The sequence below is a fragment of the Centroberyx gerrardi genome, chromosome 14, assembly GCF_048128805.1.
Source record: "Centroberyx gerrardi isolate f3 chromosome 14, fCenGer3.hap1.cur.20231027, whole genome shotgun sequence".
In the NCBI taxonomy this organism is placed as follows: domain Eukaryota; kingdom Metazoa; phylum Chordata; class Actinopteri; order Beryciformes; family Berycidae; genus Centroberyx; species Centroberyx gerrardi.
This window is the reverse complement of record NC_136010.1, coordinates 17190227-17206115: the sequence shown is the minus strand read 5'-3', so window position 1 is coordinate 17206115 and position 15889 is coordinate 17190227. Positions and strand designations below refer to the sequence as shown.

Below are 15889 nucleotides of genomic sequence, written 5' to 3'. Positions count from 1 at the left end.
AACGGCCCTCTTCCTGTTTTATGCCATACAGGCTGTTAGGGCACAAAGGGAGATTGCTGTATTATACAGCCCAATACAGCAATCTCCCTTTGTGCCCTAAAAGCAACATAGCAGATTTCCCACGGAATTTAATTTGCAGTGTAGAGACCGATAGAGGCTGCCATGGTCTTGTTTGTTTACGGTAATTATACTAAAGTCTGTTAATAAATATGGTAATGATATATAGCTGTTAAATTGCTACATGCCGCACCTTTAACAGGACTATTGTCAGTAGTGTAATGTGAGTGTTAGCTGTGCATAACAGCCAGTCACATAGAAGATAATCCACCATTTACCCAGGCTGCCATCACTGACACACTAACGCCCTCTTAAAGTTCACAAAGTTGTGATAGCTGTGTGTAAGTGCTCAGAGCAAAGCCTGCATGTCTGATAAGAACCATTTCATGCCTTTTGAAATATTTAATATACTGTGGATTACGTGTAAAGACTCTCTCCCTCTCTCTCTCTCACCCAGGCACGCACTTACGCACACACACACACACACACACACACACATACACACACACACACACACACACACACTATGCCCCAAAGTATTCCAGATGGGCAAATATTTAACTGTTTGCAATTCTCCATTGTAACTCACTTGCATGAAGGCGCATAATTATACCATCTGCGATTCTATTCTATTGTATTGTATTCTATTGTATTGTATTGTATTCTATTGCATTGTATTGTATTCCAATGTTTTTTGGCATCCAAAACCAATATCAGTAATATTTTTTATGATAGTCTTAGAGAGAAAGAGAGAGAGAGAGAGAGAGAGAGAGAGAGAGAGAGAGATTGTTGTTATAACACAGCATTGAGAGAGTTATAGTGATTTAAGACATAAATCCAGGCAGAGAGGTAATGTATTACACCCAGGTTCCCATGCTGTGGGGTTGCAATGGGGTTTTTAATATTTAATATACAGGTGCTGCTTCTAATGGATTTGTTCAAAGCTCACAGTACCTGTTTGCTCTTGTGCAAAATGTCTGCCTATGAACTAAAATGCGTCATGTGAAAGAGGTTGTGTAACCTGTGCCTTAGTATGACGTGTGTTGTTTGAGTCTACTCTGGCATGGCTCCAATGCCTTTGTTTACCCTTGAGCCCCATACCTTTGCATTTAGTAATGCAGGCTACATGAAACAAGCCAGTTCAAAAAGTGGCCAACAGCAACAACAATAGCATCTCTAACAGCTGCAGATTGCACATGACAACCCAATCATATTCCAGTTCTCTACAACAGTACTGCACTATGATATAATATGTTTCACTTGTTATGAAATTGATCTCTCTATTTCGGGGATCCATATATTGTAATAGCCTTCCAGTCCAGTAGACCTTCTGGCTGTTCTTTTCAGCTATTTTAGAAATTGCCTTGATGGCTTGACATAAAACCTCACCACAAATCCCTAAATCTATAAGTAATCTGATGGTAGAAATTGCCACAAAAATGGTGGGCAGATTAACTCCAGCCATATCATTCAGCCTCAGCTGTGAGCAAATAGATACAAAGCTTTTACACAGGATCTTACTTCTTCAAAGCGGATACAAAGTCAAAAGTACATAGACTACTGTGTTGAACCACAGCACCAAATCTAATTTTAGCTTGGTGTAGATAATCTCTGTCACAAATTTGAGTAGCTGGCCAATGACAGATTAGATTGGACAAACCCTCACCTGTTCTAATGTCTAATATGGCCGCCATGTCTTTCCTGCTTTGTTCTCTTCTGGGGACAAAGATAACTAGTTTTCCATTCTTACAGGTAAAACATTTGTGGTTGTGCACTCAACTACTGCTGCCAGACACTTTGGTTGTACAGCCAAGTGTAACTATCTTGGGAGAAACTCACTTTATATCCAGACAGGATGTGTCTGAGTGTTGCAGTGTGAACACAGGAGACATGTCAGGTCGTCAGCAGGCTACAGTACTGGTTTAGATGCTGGGGTGACAGCAACACATTTTAGGTTGCCGATACAGTAAAACTAACCCTTTTTTGCTTCCATATTCACTCAGTAACCATTATATTAGGCCCGTCCACCATGTATGGGTGCAGCTATAGATCTGTTGTGTGTCCGATTATGTCCCTCCTGTTACAATACCCGGAAAAAATACCTGTAGTCATTCGTGCCATTCTCTTTTGTTCTCCCCCTGGCACACTGTGGCCACCCACAGGAATACCGCAGGCTGTATTTCTTGTTAGTAACACCATTCTTGTTAAACCCAATTCACTGTCATGAGTCTTGAGATACTGGGACCGCTGTGCCTTGCGTCAACGATCACACCATGCTCAAAGTCACATTGGTCGCTCATTTTGCCCATTGTACGGTTCAGTTGAGGAGTAACTGAATCCCTCAGTGACTACCTGCCTGCTGTATATCACAGACCGTGGCCACAGGACTCACTGTCTATAGGAGTGATATGTTTTGTAACAGGAGTAGTGTGCCTGATAAACGAGCCACCTGATAAACTAGTAAAATTTGTTTCTGTCCTTACACATTTCCATCTCATTCCCTGTCCTTGCTTGGCTTGTTGCACATATTGCTGACAGTGTATTTGCTCAGCTACTGGTTTTTGAGGGTGAAGCCTTATATGATGCAGGTTTTCTTGTGTGCAAAGCTAGGTTTTCTTGTGCAGGACAGTTCTGCTTGCTGGACCGTTTCTTGTGGAGTCGACCTTTGTCCAGTTGTCAGATTTGGTGTTGCTTCGCTAACTTTTGTGAATTGTAGCTCAGTGTAATTTCCAATCATACTGCTCCTGTAGGACTTCTCAAATCTCACAGTAAAGGCTCATGCATTCTTGAAACAAGGGCAGACCCAATGCAAAATTAATTATGATTTTTAATTATATCCTGGCTGTAGATGATTTATTTAAGTCTGTATCGATTATAAATGTTAGACAAAGGGAACCTTCATTTTAAATTATGGTGGTATCTTATAATTGTGAAGAGATTGTTTTTTCAGCAAGCACTATCCTTCTCTCTCTGTATCTCTTTTAAACGTGTTCATAATTTACATATTTATTGGCACATGTGAAGGATTGTCATGATGATGATGATAAAAGCCTCACTGAGACCAGACATTATGACAATTAAGATTGAGCATCTCTTACAGTAGAATAACCTTTTCCCTGCCAACTAGAGACATAAACCAGAACAAAATATCATTTTGAGGAGCTTAATGCTACAAAGCTCTACAGTAATTCATTCATTGACTGGATTTGTGTTCTAATATGCCTCTGTTGGTTTTAGGTGTGACACTTCTACCCGGCCTACCTGTCTCTTCCCTCTTCAACTGCAAATACAAGTCTGATAAGTGTGCCAAGTCATCACAGCTGAGTTCTATGAATGAACTACACATCACAGAAAGTCAGCAGCTTGTTGTTGGGTTTCAGGTCCTCTCAATCAACTTCACTATTGCCTCTATCTTTGTGTCTTGAGGTCTCTTTCTATTTCTCCTTCATCGTCTTGCACTCCTGCATTGTCTCTGTCTCTCATTTCCTCTCATCCCTGTAGAAGCGCAGCTCCCCTTTTCCTGCTAAAGACCGTCATTTTGATCTAAAACTTTGGCTTATACTGAGGAGCTTAATTTTTATAAGCCCTCCTCCAGCATTTTGCCAGATTTGCATTTTATCCTGCAGAGTTGACGGATCAGCTTTACTCAGTGGAGAAACATGCCTTCAGGCACATGCTTTTCTTTTCTCTGCACGATGCCATGTGCATTTTTTAAACGGTTGTGTGTCATCTGCTCATTCACAGCTTCACCAGACGTTGAAGTGGCCTTTTTGAATTGGTGTGGGGAAAATATGAAGGATACAAATTGGATGTTCCATAATGCCTCATGTGGTTCAGTGTTTAATGTGGCAAAATTATACTGTGACAAAGTAATACAAAAGTTGATGAATAAGGATGAATAAATTGAATATTTTCCAGGTGGGTTTTAATGAGCACTAGGAATAAGAGGCTGATATTTAAAAAAAAAAGAATAATTTTTTCAATGAATTATGGTGAAAAAAAGGCCCAAAGGTAAGGCTTAATTTGCCTAATGAGATAAAATCTTAATTTATGTTACAAATATTAGCTGAAGCAAAATCAGGAAGCATTAAAACAATAAAAATGGAAAAAAGGCAACTGCAGTTATACAGATAAAGGGCGGTGATGGGGTGTTCTGGTGCCACACTAAATCATTTAGATAGTAAAACTAATAAAAGAGAATAAAGGGATGCTTAATGATCTCAAATTCCTTCTATTCCTGCATTAGAGGTGAGTAGACAATTTGAAATGAGATGGTTTGATTTAACAGCAAGTGTAATTATATTTTCTTTAAATCTATCTCATGAAGTCACATTAAGCATCTGTTTTATGCCCAATACCTTGAAAATTGTCAATATTAAGTAATATTTTTGCCTCATTGAGCGCTTAAATAATACACGCAATAATAAGGTATTTACAATGTCCCCAAATGTAGCAGGTTATAACATCCCCATAAAATAGCAGTGGAATAGAAAGCTGGTATCACACTTATGAAAAAATCTTTTCACCAAACAAGATGCTTTTGTCACTGAAGCTGACGTGGCCTGATTCCTTATGTCTTCCTCAATTCTATAAATCAAACAACCAGAATTTGGATTGGATTAAAATATTTCCTCAAAGAGAGAGGCGTTATGAAACAGAAAGCGGACAAGCCTCGAGGGGATTGGGTTGGAGAAAGAATAGCATTCCCCTGCCATCTATACACCTCATTTGTTTTCCTTTTTTCTTTGTAAATTGCATGCTGATATGTTTCTCTGATAGGGAAATGGACATGAGCTTTCTCGACGCAGAGAGCAAAACCAAATCAATTTTAATGAAGCATCTCTTTGAGTTTAACCACTTATCCTTATTCATCCCTCTCAGCCCCGACGGGGATTGATGGCACTCCTCGCTCGTTTCCTGGTCCCTAGGCTTTGAAAAGGACGTGAACACAAGCTGTATGGATTGATGGGTGGCTGTTAGGGCTGCAGGTTCCTCTCTTATCAGCTGAGATGTAATTAATTTATCGAGAGCTGGTTTGAATCACAACAGGGACTTGAGTGCGCTGATTTAGCCACTTAACACAAAAACAGGGCCGCTGAGAGCAGGTTGCTCTGTTTGAGAGGAACAAAATAACACACAGTGATCCGTCTGCAATACCCTGTTACTGCTGCTGATACCCACTGTGATGCTCACAAGGAGGATGGTTCATTTGTATATTCAGTTTTTCTCTGATTGATACGGCTTTCTTTCCATGTTTGACTTATTTTCTTTTTAAAAAATCCAGACTAAATAACAAAAATAATGACGATAGGCTACAAATCTTTGATGTTTTATTTGCAGGGATGAGATGATTTGTTCCATGATGGCCTGGATCATTACACTTAACATATTAGCTTCAACCTCAGTGACAGTCCAAGTCTGTGCTTCTGGTTAGAAGTAACCATGGCAACCAGCATCACCTATAGTTTTCCACAAGCATCTAGTGTAGCAAAGCCGTTTAGTTAGTGCATGCATCAATTCTCTGGTGCGCAGGCCAACACACGCGTGCGCACACATACACGCACACACACACACACACACACACACACACACACACACTAATTCAAGCATCAATAAATGGAATCCCTGAAATCAAATCATAGAAGCAATATGTTTTCATCTTCAAACTGATCAAGAGCTGTCTTGATGCAAGGATTTGCATAACAGCTAAGCATGTAATTTAAGTATTATGAAGCTGTACAAATTTGTTTACATTTTTTAATTACAGGGGATGACAAAGTTATCAGTATATTCAAATGTATCATCACAAGATATCAAAAATCCATCCATACATTAAGTAAATTGAATTAAAGTCAGTGTAATGGACTTCCAACAGGTTTGCTGGGCCATCGCTAACGTTAACTTAAGACTTAAAAACTTATATTTTATTTTACTTATATAGATTCTTGCATAGAATATCCCAAAAGAGAGTGTCTGTATTGCCTAAACACGGGATTCCCATGTAGACTATGGCATGTATCTCAAGATCATGATGTGTGTGCAGTACCGCTTGTTGCTGTCCATGGTGCTGAACGTTTCCATAACCCCCCCTCTGCCCCCCCTCACACACACACACACACACACACACACACACACGCATCTGCGGGATCGAGTTGGGACTTACGAACTTGTTGAACGTCCGTGTGATAAAAATCACCATTGATGGCAAAGCTTAATATATATCCTAATTTTCCATTGATTGTTTTAGGAGAAATTATTTCACACCGTGAGCGTTTTATCGGCGTCTGCTTTGCGCATGCGAGGAGACAAAGCTGAGGCCACTTGCTTTTTATGACAGAAACAGATGACCGTGCGGAGAGCGTCGCTCTCAATGCGCACATGCGGAATATGCTTTTTTTTATGTACGAGTTACATAAAAAACATAAACAGCAAATTCGCAGCCTATAATATAGACTTCCAGACGTTATTTCTCTACACGCCTCCTGCTGATAGCACATCTCCGGCTACAAGATTTCACGCAACAGGCTGAACCCTCATGTAGTCGTGTTGGAGGTGTATCTGTTGAGCAGCACCACCACCTGTAACTGCGCCTCTGCTCCGGAGCTCTGGAGTTTCGCCGAGACCGAGGATGAAGAAGCAAAACGTCCGGACGCTATCGCTCATCCTCTGCATGTTCTCCTACTTGCTGGTCGGCGCCGCGGTGTTTGACGCGCTGGAGTCAGAGTCGGAGAGCTCCCGCAGACGCATCTTGGAGCAGAAGCGCAACGAGATGAAGAAGAAGTACCGCTTCTCCGAGGACGACTACCGAGAAATCGAGCGAGTGGTGCTGCAAGCGGAGCCCCATCGCGCCGGTAGACAGTGGAAATTTGCAGGCTCTTTTTACTTTGCCATAACAGTCATCACCACCATTGGTAAGTTTGATTACATTGTTGCTATCTTTGGTGATGAGGGATAATGTTTAGCAGACTGGATTTAACACAGTGGATACATAAATAGGCTTTTGTTTACGTTAGTACATTTCTGTGATTTTGCATGCACACTGTACAAATGCCACATTTTATGATTTGTTTTAAATTAAAGACTAGTTTAAAAATGTTAGGTTATTGATCCATAATTTACCATCAAATCTTTGCTATGCATTACAGTAACATTCATTTCCATCTCTCCCTATTAAGGTTATGGACATGCAGCACCAGGCACAGATGCAGGAAAGGTCTTCTGCATGTTCTACGCTGTACTGGGCATTCCTCTCACTTTAGTCATGTTCCAGAGCCTGGGAGAAAGGATGAACACGTTTGTCCGCTATCTCCTGCGCAAGGCGAAGCAGTGCCTGGGCTTCCGACGCACCGAGGTGTCCATGGAGAACATGGTCCTGGTGGGCTTCCTGTCCTGCATCGGAACGCTGTGCGTAGGGGCTGCGGCCTTCGCCCACTTCGAGGGATGGAGCTTCTTCCACGCTTACTACTACTGCTTCATCACGCTCACCACCATCGGCTTCGGGGACTTTGTGGCCCTGCAGAAAAAGGAGGACCTCCAGGAGAAGACGCCCTACGTGGCTTTCAGCTTCATGTACATCCTGGTGGGGCTGACTGTTATCGGGGCCTTCCTTAACTTGGTGGTGCTTCGCTTCCTCACCATGAACACTGAGGACGAGAAGAGAGACGCCCAGGAGAGGGCTTCGCTGAAGAGGGAGAGAGGCCTTTTGGACGGGACCCTAGGGCTCCATGTCTTAGGGGAACAGCGCAGAGAAGGTCACAGGGAGAGGCCCAGGAGCAACATGGTGCACAGTCGTAGCCACAGTCCCCTCTTCCTGCCAATGGAGGAGGGAACCAGCCGCACCAACCTCATCGCATCTCCGGTAGAGGAGCAGGAGAGGAGGAGCACCCCCTGCAGACAGAGGCTGCACTTTCAGATCAAGGCGGGCAGACGCAGGCCAGAGTCGAGCCTGGGCTCCCTCTGCTCCTGCGTGTGCTACCGCTTGGGAATTTGTGATAGTCCCCTTATGTCACACAGTGAACACCCTGGCTGCCATATCAACTCAGTTTACTACAGCTCGATCTCTTATAGGATCCAGGGCTGCTCGCCAAGCTCCAGGGACAACACCGGAGTCTCCTCCCCAGGAAGCACACTCTCACCTGGGCACAGCTTCAGGGAGTTCCCTCGTTTTCGGAGGAAGTCAGTGTAGTGGCCAACCATAGTGAGGGACAGTGTTTGCACGGGCCGTATACAGTATTTTCAATGACATTGTATTTAGTGGTACACCTCTTTCGTGCATGTCAGAAGACACTGATTCTTTTTTATGAATACGTTTTCTGTTGCTATTTAAAATTATTTCGTTTGCAAAACAAGAATAGGATTCATTCCTATTTGGATCACAGCAGTATTTATGTTTCCAATTCAGTTGTCTTTTTCGCATGTAAGCCAAAGTGCAATGCATGATAAAGAGGATGGAGAGCACATAATGTAAATGCATGAGTGCTATGTAAAGATGTAAAGAGTTTTAATCTACAATTCTAATACATTTTAGATAGCATTGATTTATAACTGTATAACTGTACAACACTTCTTCTTGTCCACTGAAGGTGTTTGAAGGATCCTTGTTTAAGCAACAAGATACATAATGCTGCTTTGAAGCATGATGGACACTGTTCCTGCTTTAGGGAAATGACTTCATTTTTCATGCCATAGCTGGAAGATGTCATTATTTTTTCATAAAATAGGCCTTAAAGAACTTTGAACAAGCACGAGATATATGGCTTCTTCAGCTCAGTGAATTTAATAAATCATTTTATTACTTATCAGTGGGGGTTAAATTAACTTTAGAGTGCATTTTCCAGCACTAATGCACAGATCATGTAAAGAGATGATGCTTGTTATGTGACTGATTCAAATTTAATGGATGTAGCACATGCTTGATATGTAGCAAGACACTTGAACTTCCCACGGGTCTGAAAAACATGTTGTGCTTTCCAACAAGGAAAGTGTTGTTTCCTTGTAACATGTGAGACTTAGTTGGCAGTTAGATTTGATGTGAGTCTCTTACAGTGTTGTCCTATTAAACCAAAAGAAGGGACCGCAAACAACTGAGAGTGTTTTCATTTTCCTAAATCCTGCTGAGTAATTGAACAAAACATCTCATCCTTTGCATGAGGATGTTAGGCTAACTGTAGTTATTTGTCTTTTTATGTTTTGTGTTTTTGTCTATTACTACTTCATGACTTTACCAGTATGCCTCTTGATTTACCAGTACTCATTTTGATTTGATGGAAAAACAAGATGTGTATTTGTAGGATTCTATGGCCTTATCTCTACAGACTATTTTCTGCTGAATTATAACTATTATAATATCAATTATAACTATCATACTGGAAGACCTATATTGCTAGAGAGGAGAAGGGAGCCATGATGGGGTTAATCCCAGAACAGTTAGTGACATTATGACAGGAGCTATGGTGACTAATTCATTTAGCTATGTGGATGTTTCAACACCTCCATTTTCAGGTGCAGCAGCCAATATTTCGAGTTAATTACCACCGCACTGTTTTGGTGAGACAAAATGACGTTGGTATGTCTTGACCTCAGCAGCACACTGCCATCCCTTTTCTATTTTGTTTGAACCTACTGTTGGTTTGGAATCAGGAACGGGAATCGTGAAGTCTTGCATAACTATCCCCAAGCATATATTCCATGCCATCTGTTGATCTGTTGGAATAGTATTTTACATATAAATGTAAAACTGATTGGGCAATAGAATCTGAAATGCTGATTGGTAATGAATTGCCATCTGCTCTGGCTGCTTGGGGGAAGAGACGGGGACGTTTAATCACTTCTTCACAATGTCACTTGATGTGCTGTCATTCTGCACCGGTGTGCAACAAGTGAGTCAAACAGTATGATGGTGTGATGAAATGTATGAAATAGTGTACTTTCATCATACATGGCAGAGAGGGAAGTGAGGAGAATGAAGGGTATGATAACTTTGACAAGGGGGCCCTCTACAGGGGAGAATATGTTGGGAGACTTGAAGAAGGGATAGTCACAAAGACTAATGTATAATAATATAGTTTGGCCACTAGAGGGCAGTATAGGTCTATACAGCAACGTTGAGAAGCAGCAGGCAATGGCAACCAGTGGTGCCAACTAAAGAGAAATGATATCAGCTGGCTGTTGTTCATCTGTGGATTGTTTGGATTTTATTCAGACTCAGTGAATAGTATCAAGACAAGATGCATAGGAAAAAGAGACAAAATTAGAACTTGCTAAATGAAACAGTGTTATTTTATATTTTTATGACGCTGTTAATCTCTGAGGGAGGATTTCATCTTTTTGCCTGCTCAGGTAGGAGTGCAGGATCAGCTGCAGAACATCCTTTCAGCTGGTAGGGATTCAGGGTCTTGCTCAACAATGGGGGTGGACATTTTGGGGCTTTCAAGGTTTCAGGGGCTTCCTGGTCTCTAGTCCAGGTCACTAAGAAAGTTCACATGCGGAGACCAAACAGCATATCATTGATCTCACAACTTAGTGTATGTCTAATGTGTTAGGACCTCATCTAACTGTCCAAAATGATGCTTGCATAAAGGAAACAGTGGAGACAAAACTAAATTTAAAGCGTTCTCTGAGCTAATTGTGTCCTGAGGTGTGAGCTCATTAGCCCTTGGTGGAAAGGGCCCTCCTCATCTAAATTGGTGCGTATACCTTTTACAAGGAGAAAGTTAAAGAAAATTCAGATGTAAAATAGGTCTGATTAGTGTCCAATGCACAGACAAACATAGGAACGAATGATGCGTTTCTGTGCGCTTCTTCTTGCAGGTAATCCAACCGTAGGGTTGGATTACAGTTGAGCCACAACCCTCTCTCTGTCCCTTTACCCTACTCTAGAATGAGGGAGAGAATGTATAGTCATTGCCTACAATGTTAAAACGTTTTACTTAATATTAATAGCTATTGCATATATTTTGGTTTGTTGGGCCTGCAGGTCTAATGATTTGGTAACGCCTTATTTGGATAGTCCAGTGTTGATACTCATCTACAAAAAACCCTGACCTTAGCCTAACCCTAACCTCAAACCTAAAATGAACCCTAACCCAGACACTGTATATCTAATTTTCACACTATTGTCGACACTAGACTTTTTAGCGCCACATTATAGTCACTTGACAGTGAGTTGAGTATCAGGATTGGACTATCCAAATAAAGTGTGACCAATGATTTTGATAACCAATGATTATCATGACTTCCACAGAGACTAAATCTCACCTGTGATGAACGATGAGGTTGATGAGCGAACCTGATGAAGCGGCGATGTGAAATGTCTTGTTCGCTCCTTTGTTTTTCGACTTGAAACTAACTTCAGACAAGTCAGTCCATGAGTTATTTCAGGATTTGGCTCATTTCTCTCAGTGCACCTCATTTTTCCATTATCAACAGGCCCTTTTCTCATTGGATGGCTGTGTTTTGCTATAATTGCATTAGATAATCAATATCTGTCAAATCAACATTTGTAGCTATCATTTCTCATACAAACTGTATTGTTCCTACTGAATGCATTGATTCAAATTTTAATTTTCTGGGCACCAGTTATCAAACTTATTGCCTGAATGGTACAAGAAAGCTATTGGCACAGAACCAGGACACAGTTCATTTTGCATTGATGGATTACAGCAGGCATGCCAAAACTTTCTGGCATAGAGGCCAAAGGGACTAAACATTACATGGATGACGAACCATGGGCTGAAAACTCTGAGGCAAATTCACATGCGAGTCTCATTTGGGCGGCCTTGGATTATAGGTTTGGATTGACAAGGATGTTGTTCATAAAAATGAATGTAACCTTACTGCTGGTCAGATTCAGTGTGACTTTGAATCATAGTTGAACATCGGGATAATGGGGAAGAAATAACACTAAAGATAAAATATTCTAAAGATTTACTCATCCTCCTCAAAATGCCAAGTATCCTGTACTTCCCTTCAGAGAGGTAGCGTTAAAGTAAAATACAGCTCTATTTCAGTTTTTGGCTCATTTTTTTCTCATCATGTCTGTCTTTTATATTATCCATGGGACATTTTCCATTACATCCAAAAGGTAGAGTTCGTCCTGTGCTGGTGGAAGTGGACCAATACAGAGAGAGCAACCCACTGATCTTTCTTCCCTGATCCATTAGTGTAAAATCATCCCAATGCCCCATGGTGACAGTCAGAAGTTTAGGCCTAGCCACATATTATTTAGCCATTTTAACAGATTTCTTTTTCTACCTGCTTCATGGGCCACACCATTTTGTGAGTGTTTATCTATTGCCACAGTGACATGAATCAATGCAAGATGCTGCATCTCCTGCTAAAATGGATCACCCCAAAAGAGATTATCAATCAGACAGTGTCAGTGGGAACTGGTGTTAATAGTGTATGGTGAGAGAGTTGTGCTCTACTGAGAGTTAATGCAAACTAATTTCATATGTAAAAATGTAGCCCACTGTAAAGTAAGAGATGCCTCTTGATATTGCTCTTTTGTGCAAGATGTTAAATGGTGGTGTAAGTTGCATTTGCCTTGCAGTAGGTGTCTCTGTGTGTCTGTCATTATTTTATGTGTGTGTGTGTGTGTGTGTGTGTGTGTGTGTGTGCTTCCCCACACATACTGTATAGTCTTGAGATGAGGCTCGCACTATTGCCAAAAGGCATCTTGTATGACACAGATAATGGGTCAATCTTGCTGCTATTCCATTTTAAGGGTTTGTTCCATTTAGCAACCTATGACTGCAAGAAAGCAGCTTTAAAAGCTTTATCTTCATTGCCATCGCTCAACAAATTCCCCTTTAATCTTTCTTATTGTGTGAGATGGCAGTGATGATGGTAAACGTGTGCTACAGCCCACGCCCCGAGGCTGGCGCTGTGTTTTGTTGTGCTTTAGACCATGATCCTTGGAAACTGCCCTACACTTCCTAGAGGCTACCCCCACAGCTTGAGACGCAAGAAATTGTGACACTGTAACAAAGAATGGGTTTTGGGTTGTAAGAGAATGCAAGATGTTCTTTGATTGGCTAACATGCATTAGTCATGCAGCATTCTGTTGCAATTTCCACGTTCGCATTCACCGCTGGGAGGCAGCAATATACTAGATGGTTCACACAATGCGCCTCCTCTATGTGTGCCCAGTCTGACTACTGTGTGCAGTCATACCTGTCACATCTAACTAGTGGGAACAATGCCACTTGGACACTGGGACAAGAGAGTCATGGGATCCTTGAGGCCAAGGCCAACCAACGCTGTCTGTCTGGAAACTCCCAAGAGCCCTCGCTGCTGTGGAAGCATGACCTGCTACAATGCTCGCAACCCCCCTTTCCTTTTTCTTCCTCTTCCTCCTTTTCATCCTCTTCATCGATCCTTTGGAAGGAGGGTGAGAAACTATGGACACGACTGATCTGAGTGTGAGATACAGTTGGGTGATGAAAGATATGGCCATCCCAAGATGTCGAACTGAGAGATACAGGAGATCACCAATCCCCTATATGTGCAGACTCCTAAATGACAGCGGATTTTAGATTTGAGATATGAGATATTAGATTTTAGCTTAGATAATTGCAACATTTTACATTTTTTAGTCTACTTAGTATTGATGTTTTATTGTAACAGCAAAATAATTCAGTGTTTTTAATGACAATTGTCTTTATGGACCTGTAATAATGCTGAAAGGTTAATAAACAATAAACAATTAGGATATTTTGGAAAAAAAATTTTAAATAAGAAAATAGGCCAACACCATTCCATTTTTAATATGCAAAATCTTTCAGAATTCATTTCACTAAAAATGCTGTGTTGACATAGCAAGCTGTCGAAAAGCTGAAACAACACAATAATTAAACACTTACTTTAAATAGATATGTGAGCAAATAAACCCCACAGCAGTAAAAAGAACAAAATGATCACATTCATACTGCTGAATCAAACACTGCTATTATTCCCTGCAGGAAAGTCATTGATGCTTTTAAATGAGGGCGATCGGTGCAACAGATACAACTGATCTGTGAGTGAAACAGAATTAGGTGACTACTGATGACAAGTGGGATCTTTTTTAGCCAAATACCCATTACTGCTCCGTAGCAGTGAAAATAATATTTTCCGTCCATGAAGATGAAATGCAATGCAGTTACAGTGCTTGGTATACTACTGATGACTCACATTTTCTGCTTCACAAAAATAGAATCTATAATGAATATCTGTTGGTACCGAAGGTCAGCTGATCAGTGGGATCATCCCTGCAGGTGACGTGTGCCTGGTGGGAGGAAGCCCTGGCTCTGTCATGCCCTCATATACACACATATATATATATATCACCAGAACGTCTAACAATCGATCACCACTGCCGCCGTTCTCCATCCCAGCGCCTCATGTTGGTCTCTAAGCAATTAGCCTGCTAGCGTTCTAGTGAGTGCACAACACTACATGGCTAATCTCACTCCGCTTTCACTTTCTCTCTTTCCTTTATCGATTCTTTTATCCCCTGCTGGACAGTTTTTTTCAGAGCTCTGACTGTCTGACACACATAACTGGAGGTGTGACAGGTTTTAAAGCCCTTACACTAATACCCTTTATTTGCCTGTAAAGGGCTGTTGTTGGGAAGTCAGTAATGGATGTGTGTATGTGGGGCTGTCAAATCTGTGTGTGTGTGTGTGTGTGTGTGTGTGTGTGTGTTTGTTACACACACAAAGACTCTTTCTTTACAGCTTTTGTCGTAAAAATAGACATTCATCACCCCAGAGCCATCTCTGTTCCCATGGCAAAAGGGTTTCTGGACCTTTCTGTTGATCTGACGACAGTCGGCAATCAGCTTCAGAGAGCACAGCTTGCTTGTGTGAATGTATATATGTGTGTGATAGAGTCTGTGTGTATGTGGTATGTGTGTGTGTGCAAATGGGTGTGTATACTGTAATATCCCCACAAGAGCAGAAATGTCTGAAAAATGGTCACTTATGAGGACCATTTTGGAATGAATACCTATGCTAAAACAAGGTGTTTGTGTGTGTGTGTGTGGGTATGACTTAAGTCACTTTCAGGGACACACGCCAGACTTAAGACCAGTTGATTGGGGACGGCTTATGCAATTGGGGACAAAAGCCGTGTCCCCAATTGGTAAAAAGCTGATTTTTGGGTCAGTGCTTAAGGTTAGGTTAAGGTTAGGGTTAGGTTAAGGTTAGGGTAAGGGTTAGGTTTAGGCAAGTAGTGGTTATGGTTAGGGTAAGTCTCCAGGAAATGAATGTAAGTCTATGTAAATACCCCAAAAGTGACTTAAGTAAGACTGTGTGTGTGTGTGTGTGGGTGGGTGTGTTTGGGTGTGTGTGTGCATGTGTGTGTGTGTTGTGAAGCTCATAGCTAGGACTATACAGATGGTTCTTGGTGGATCTATGCAGCCATATGAAACTTTGTGCTTCATGTAATGGGTTATGCTGCCCATTCTTTTCCTCTATAGGCTGACCCTTGGTCACTACACATAAAACACATTGGGAAGGAAACAAGATGAACTGCAATTAGTTTAAAAAGTTTTAAGATTATGCCATAGCTCGAAATAATCAATGCGTAGCATATGTGCAGATTTTTTCTTGCTATATTTTTCTGCCTCACAGCCAAAAGACTAATGACACAGTTGCCATCCAGCAGTAAAGTAAACATGACTGAGGCTCCCTGCTGGCTGCCGCATGTGGTGACCTGGGAATGAAGGAGCACAGTCGTGCTGACTCGGTGCCTCTGTACACCACAGAGGCTGGCTTGTCACAGTGCCAACCATTCGATTTGTTTAGAGACACAATATGGCCATCTTGGCTGTTTGCTGGAGAAGATGCCA

The 15889-nt window shown here is 41.5% G+C and overlaps 1 protein-coding gene across 1 annotated transcript; it reads left to right on the top strand.

Annotated features, from left to right (window-relative positions):
- The first annotated feature begins 6636 nt into the window (after positions 1 to 6636).
- Positions 6637 to 8242, top strand: kcnk15 (potassium channel, subfamily K, member 15). Its single transcript, XM_071894627.2, has 2 exons — positions 6637 to 6968; positions 7233 to 8242. Exons 1-2 carry the CDS (start codon positions 6686 to 6688, stop codon positions 8240 to 8242), a joined length of 1293 nt encoding a protein of 430 aa, XP_071750728.2. The 5' UTR covers positions 6637 to 6685.
- The last annotated feature ends 7647 nt before the right edge of the window (positions 8243 to 15889 follow it).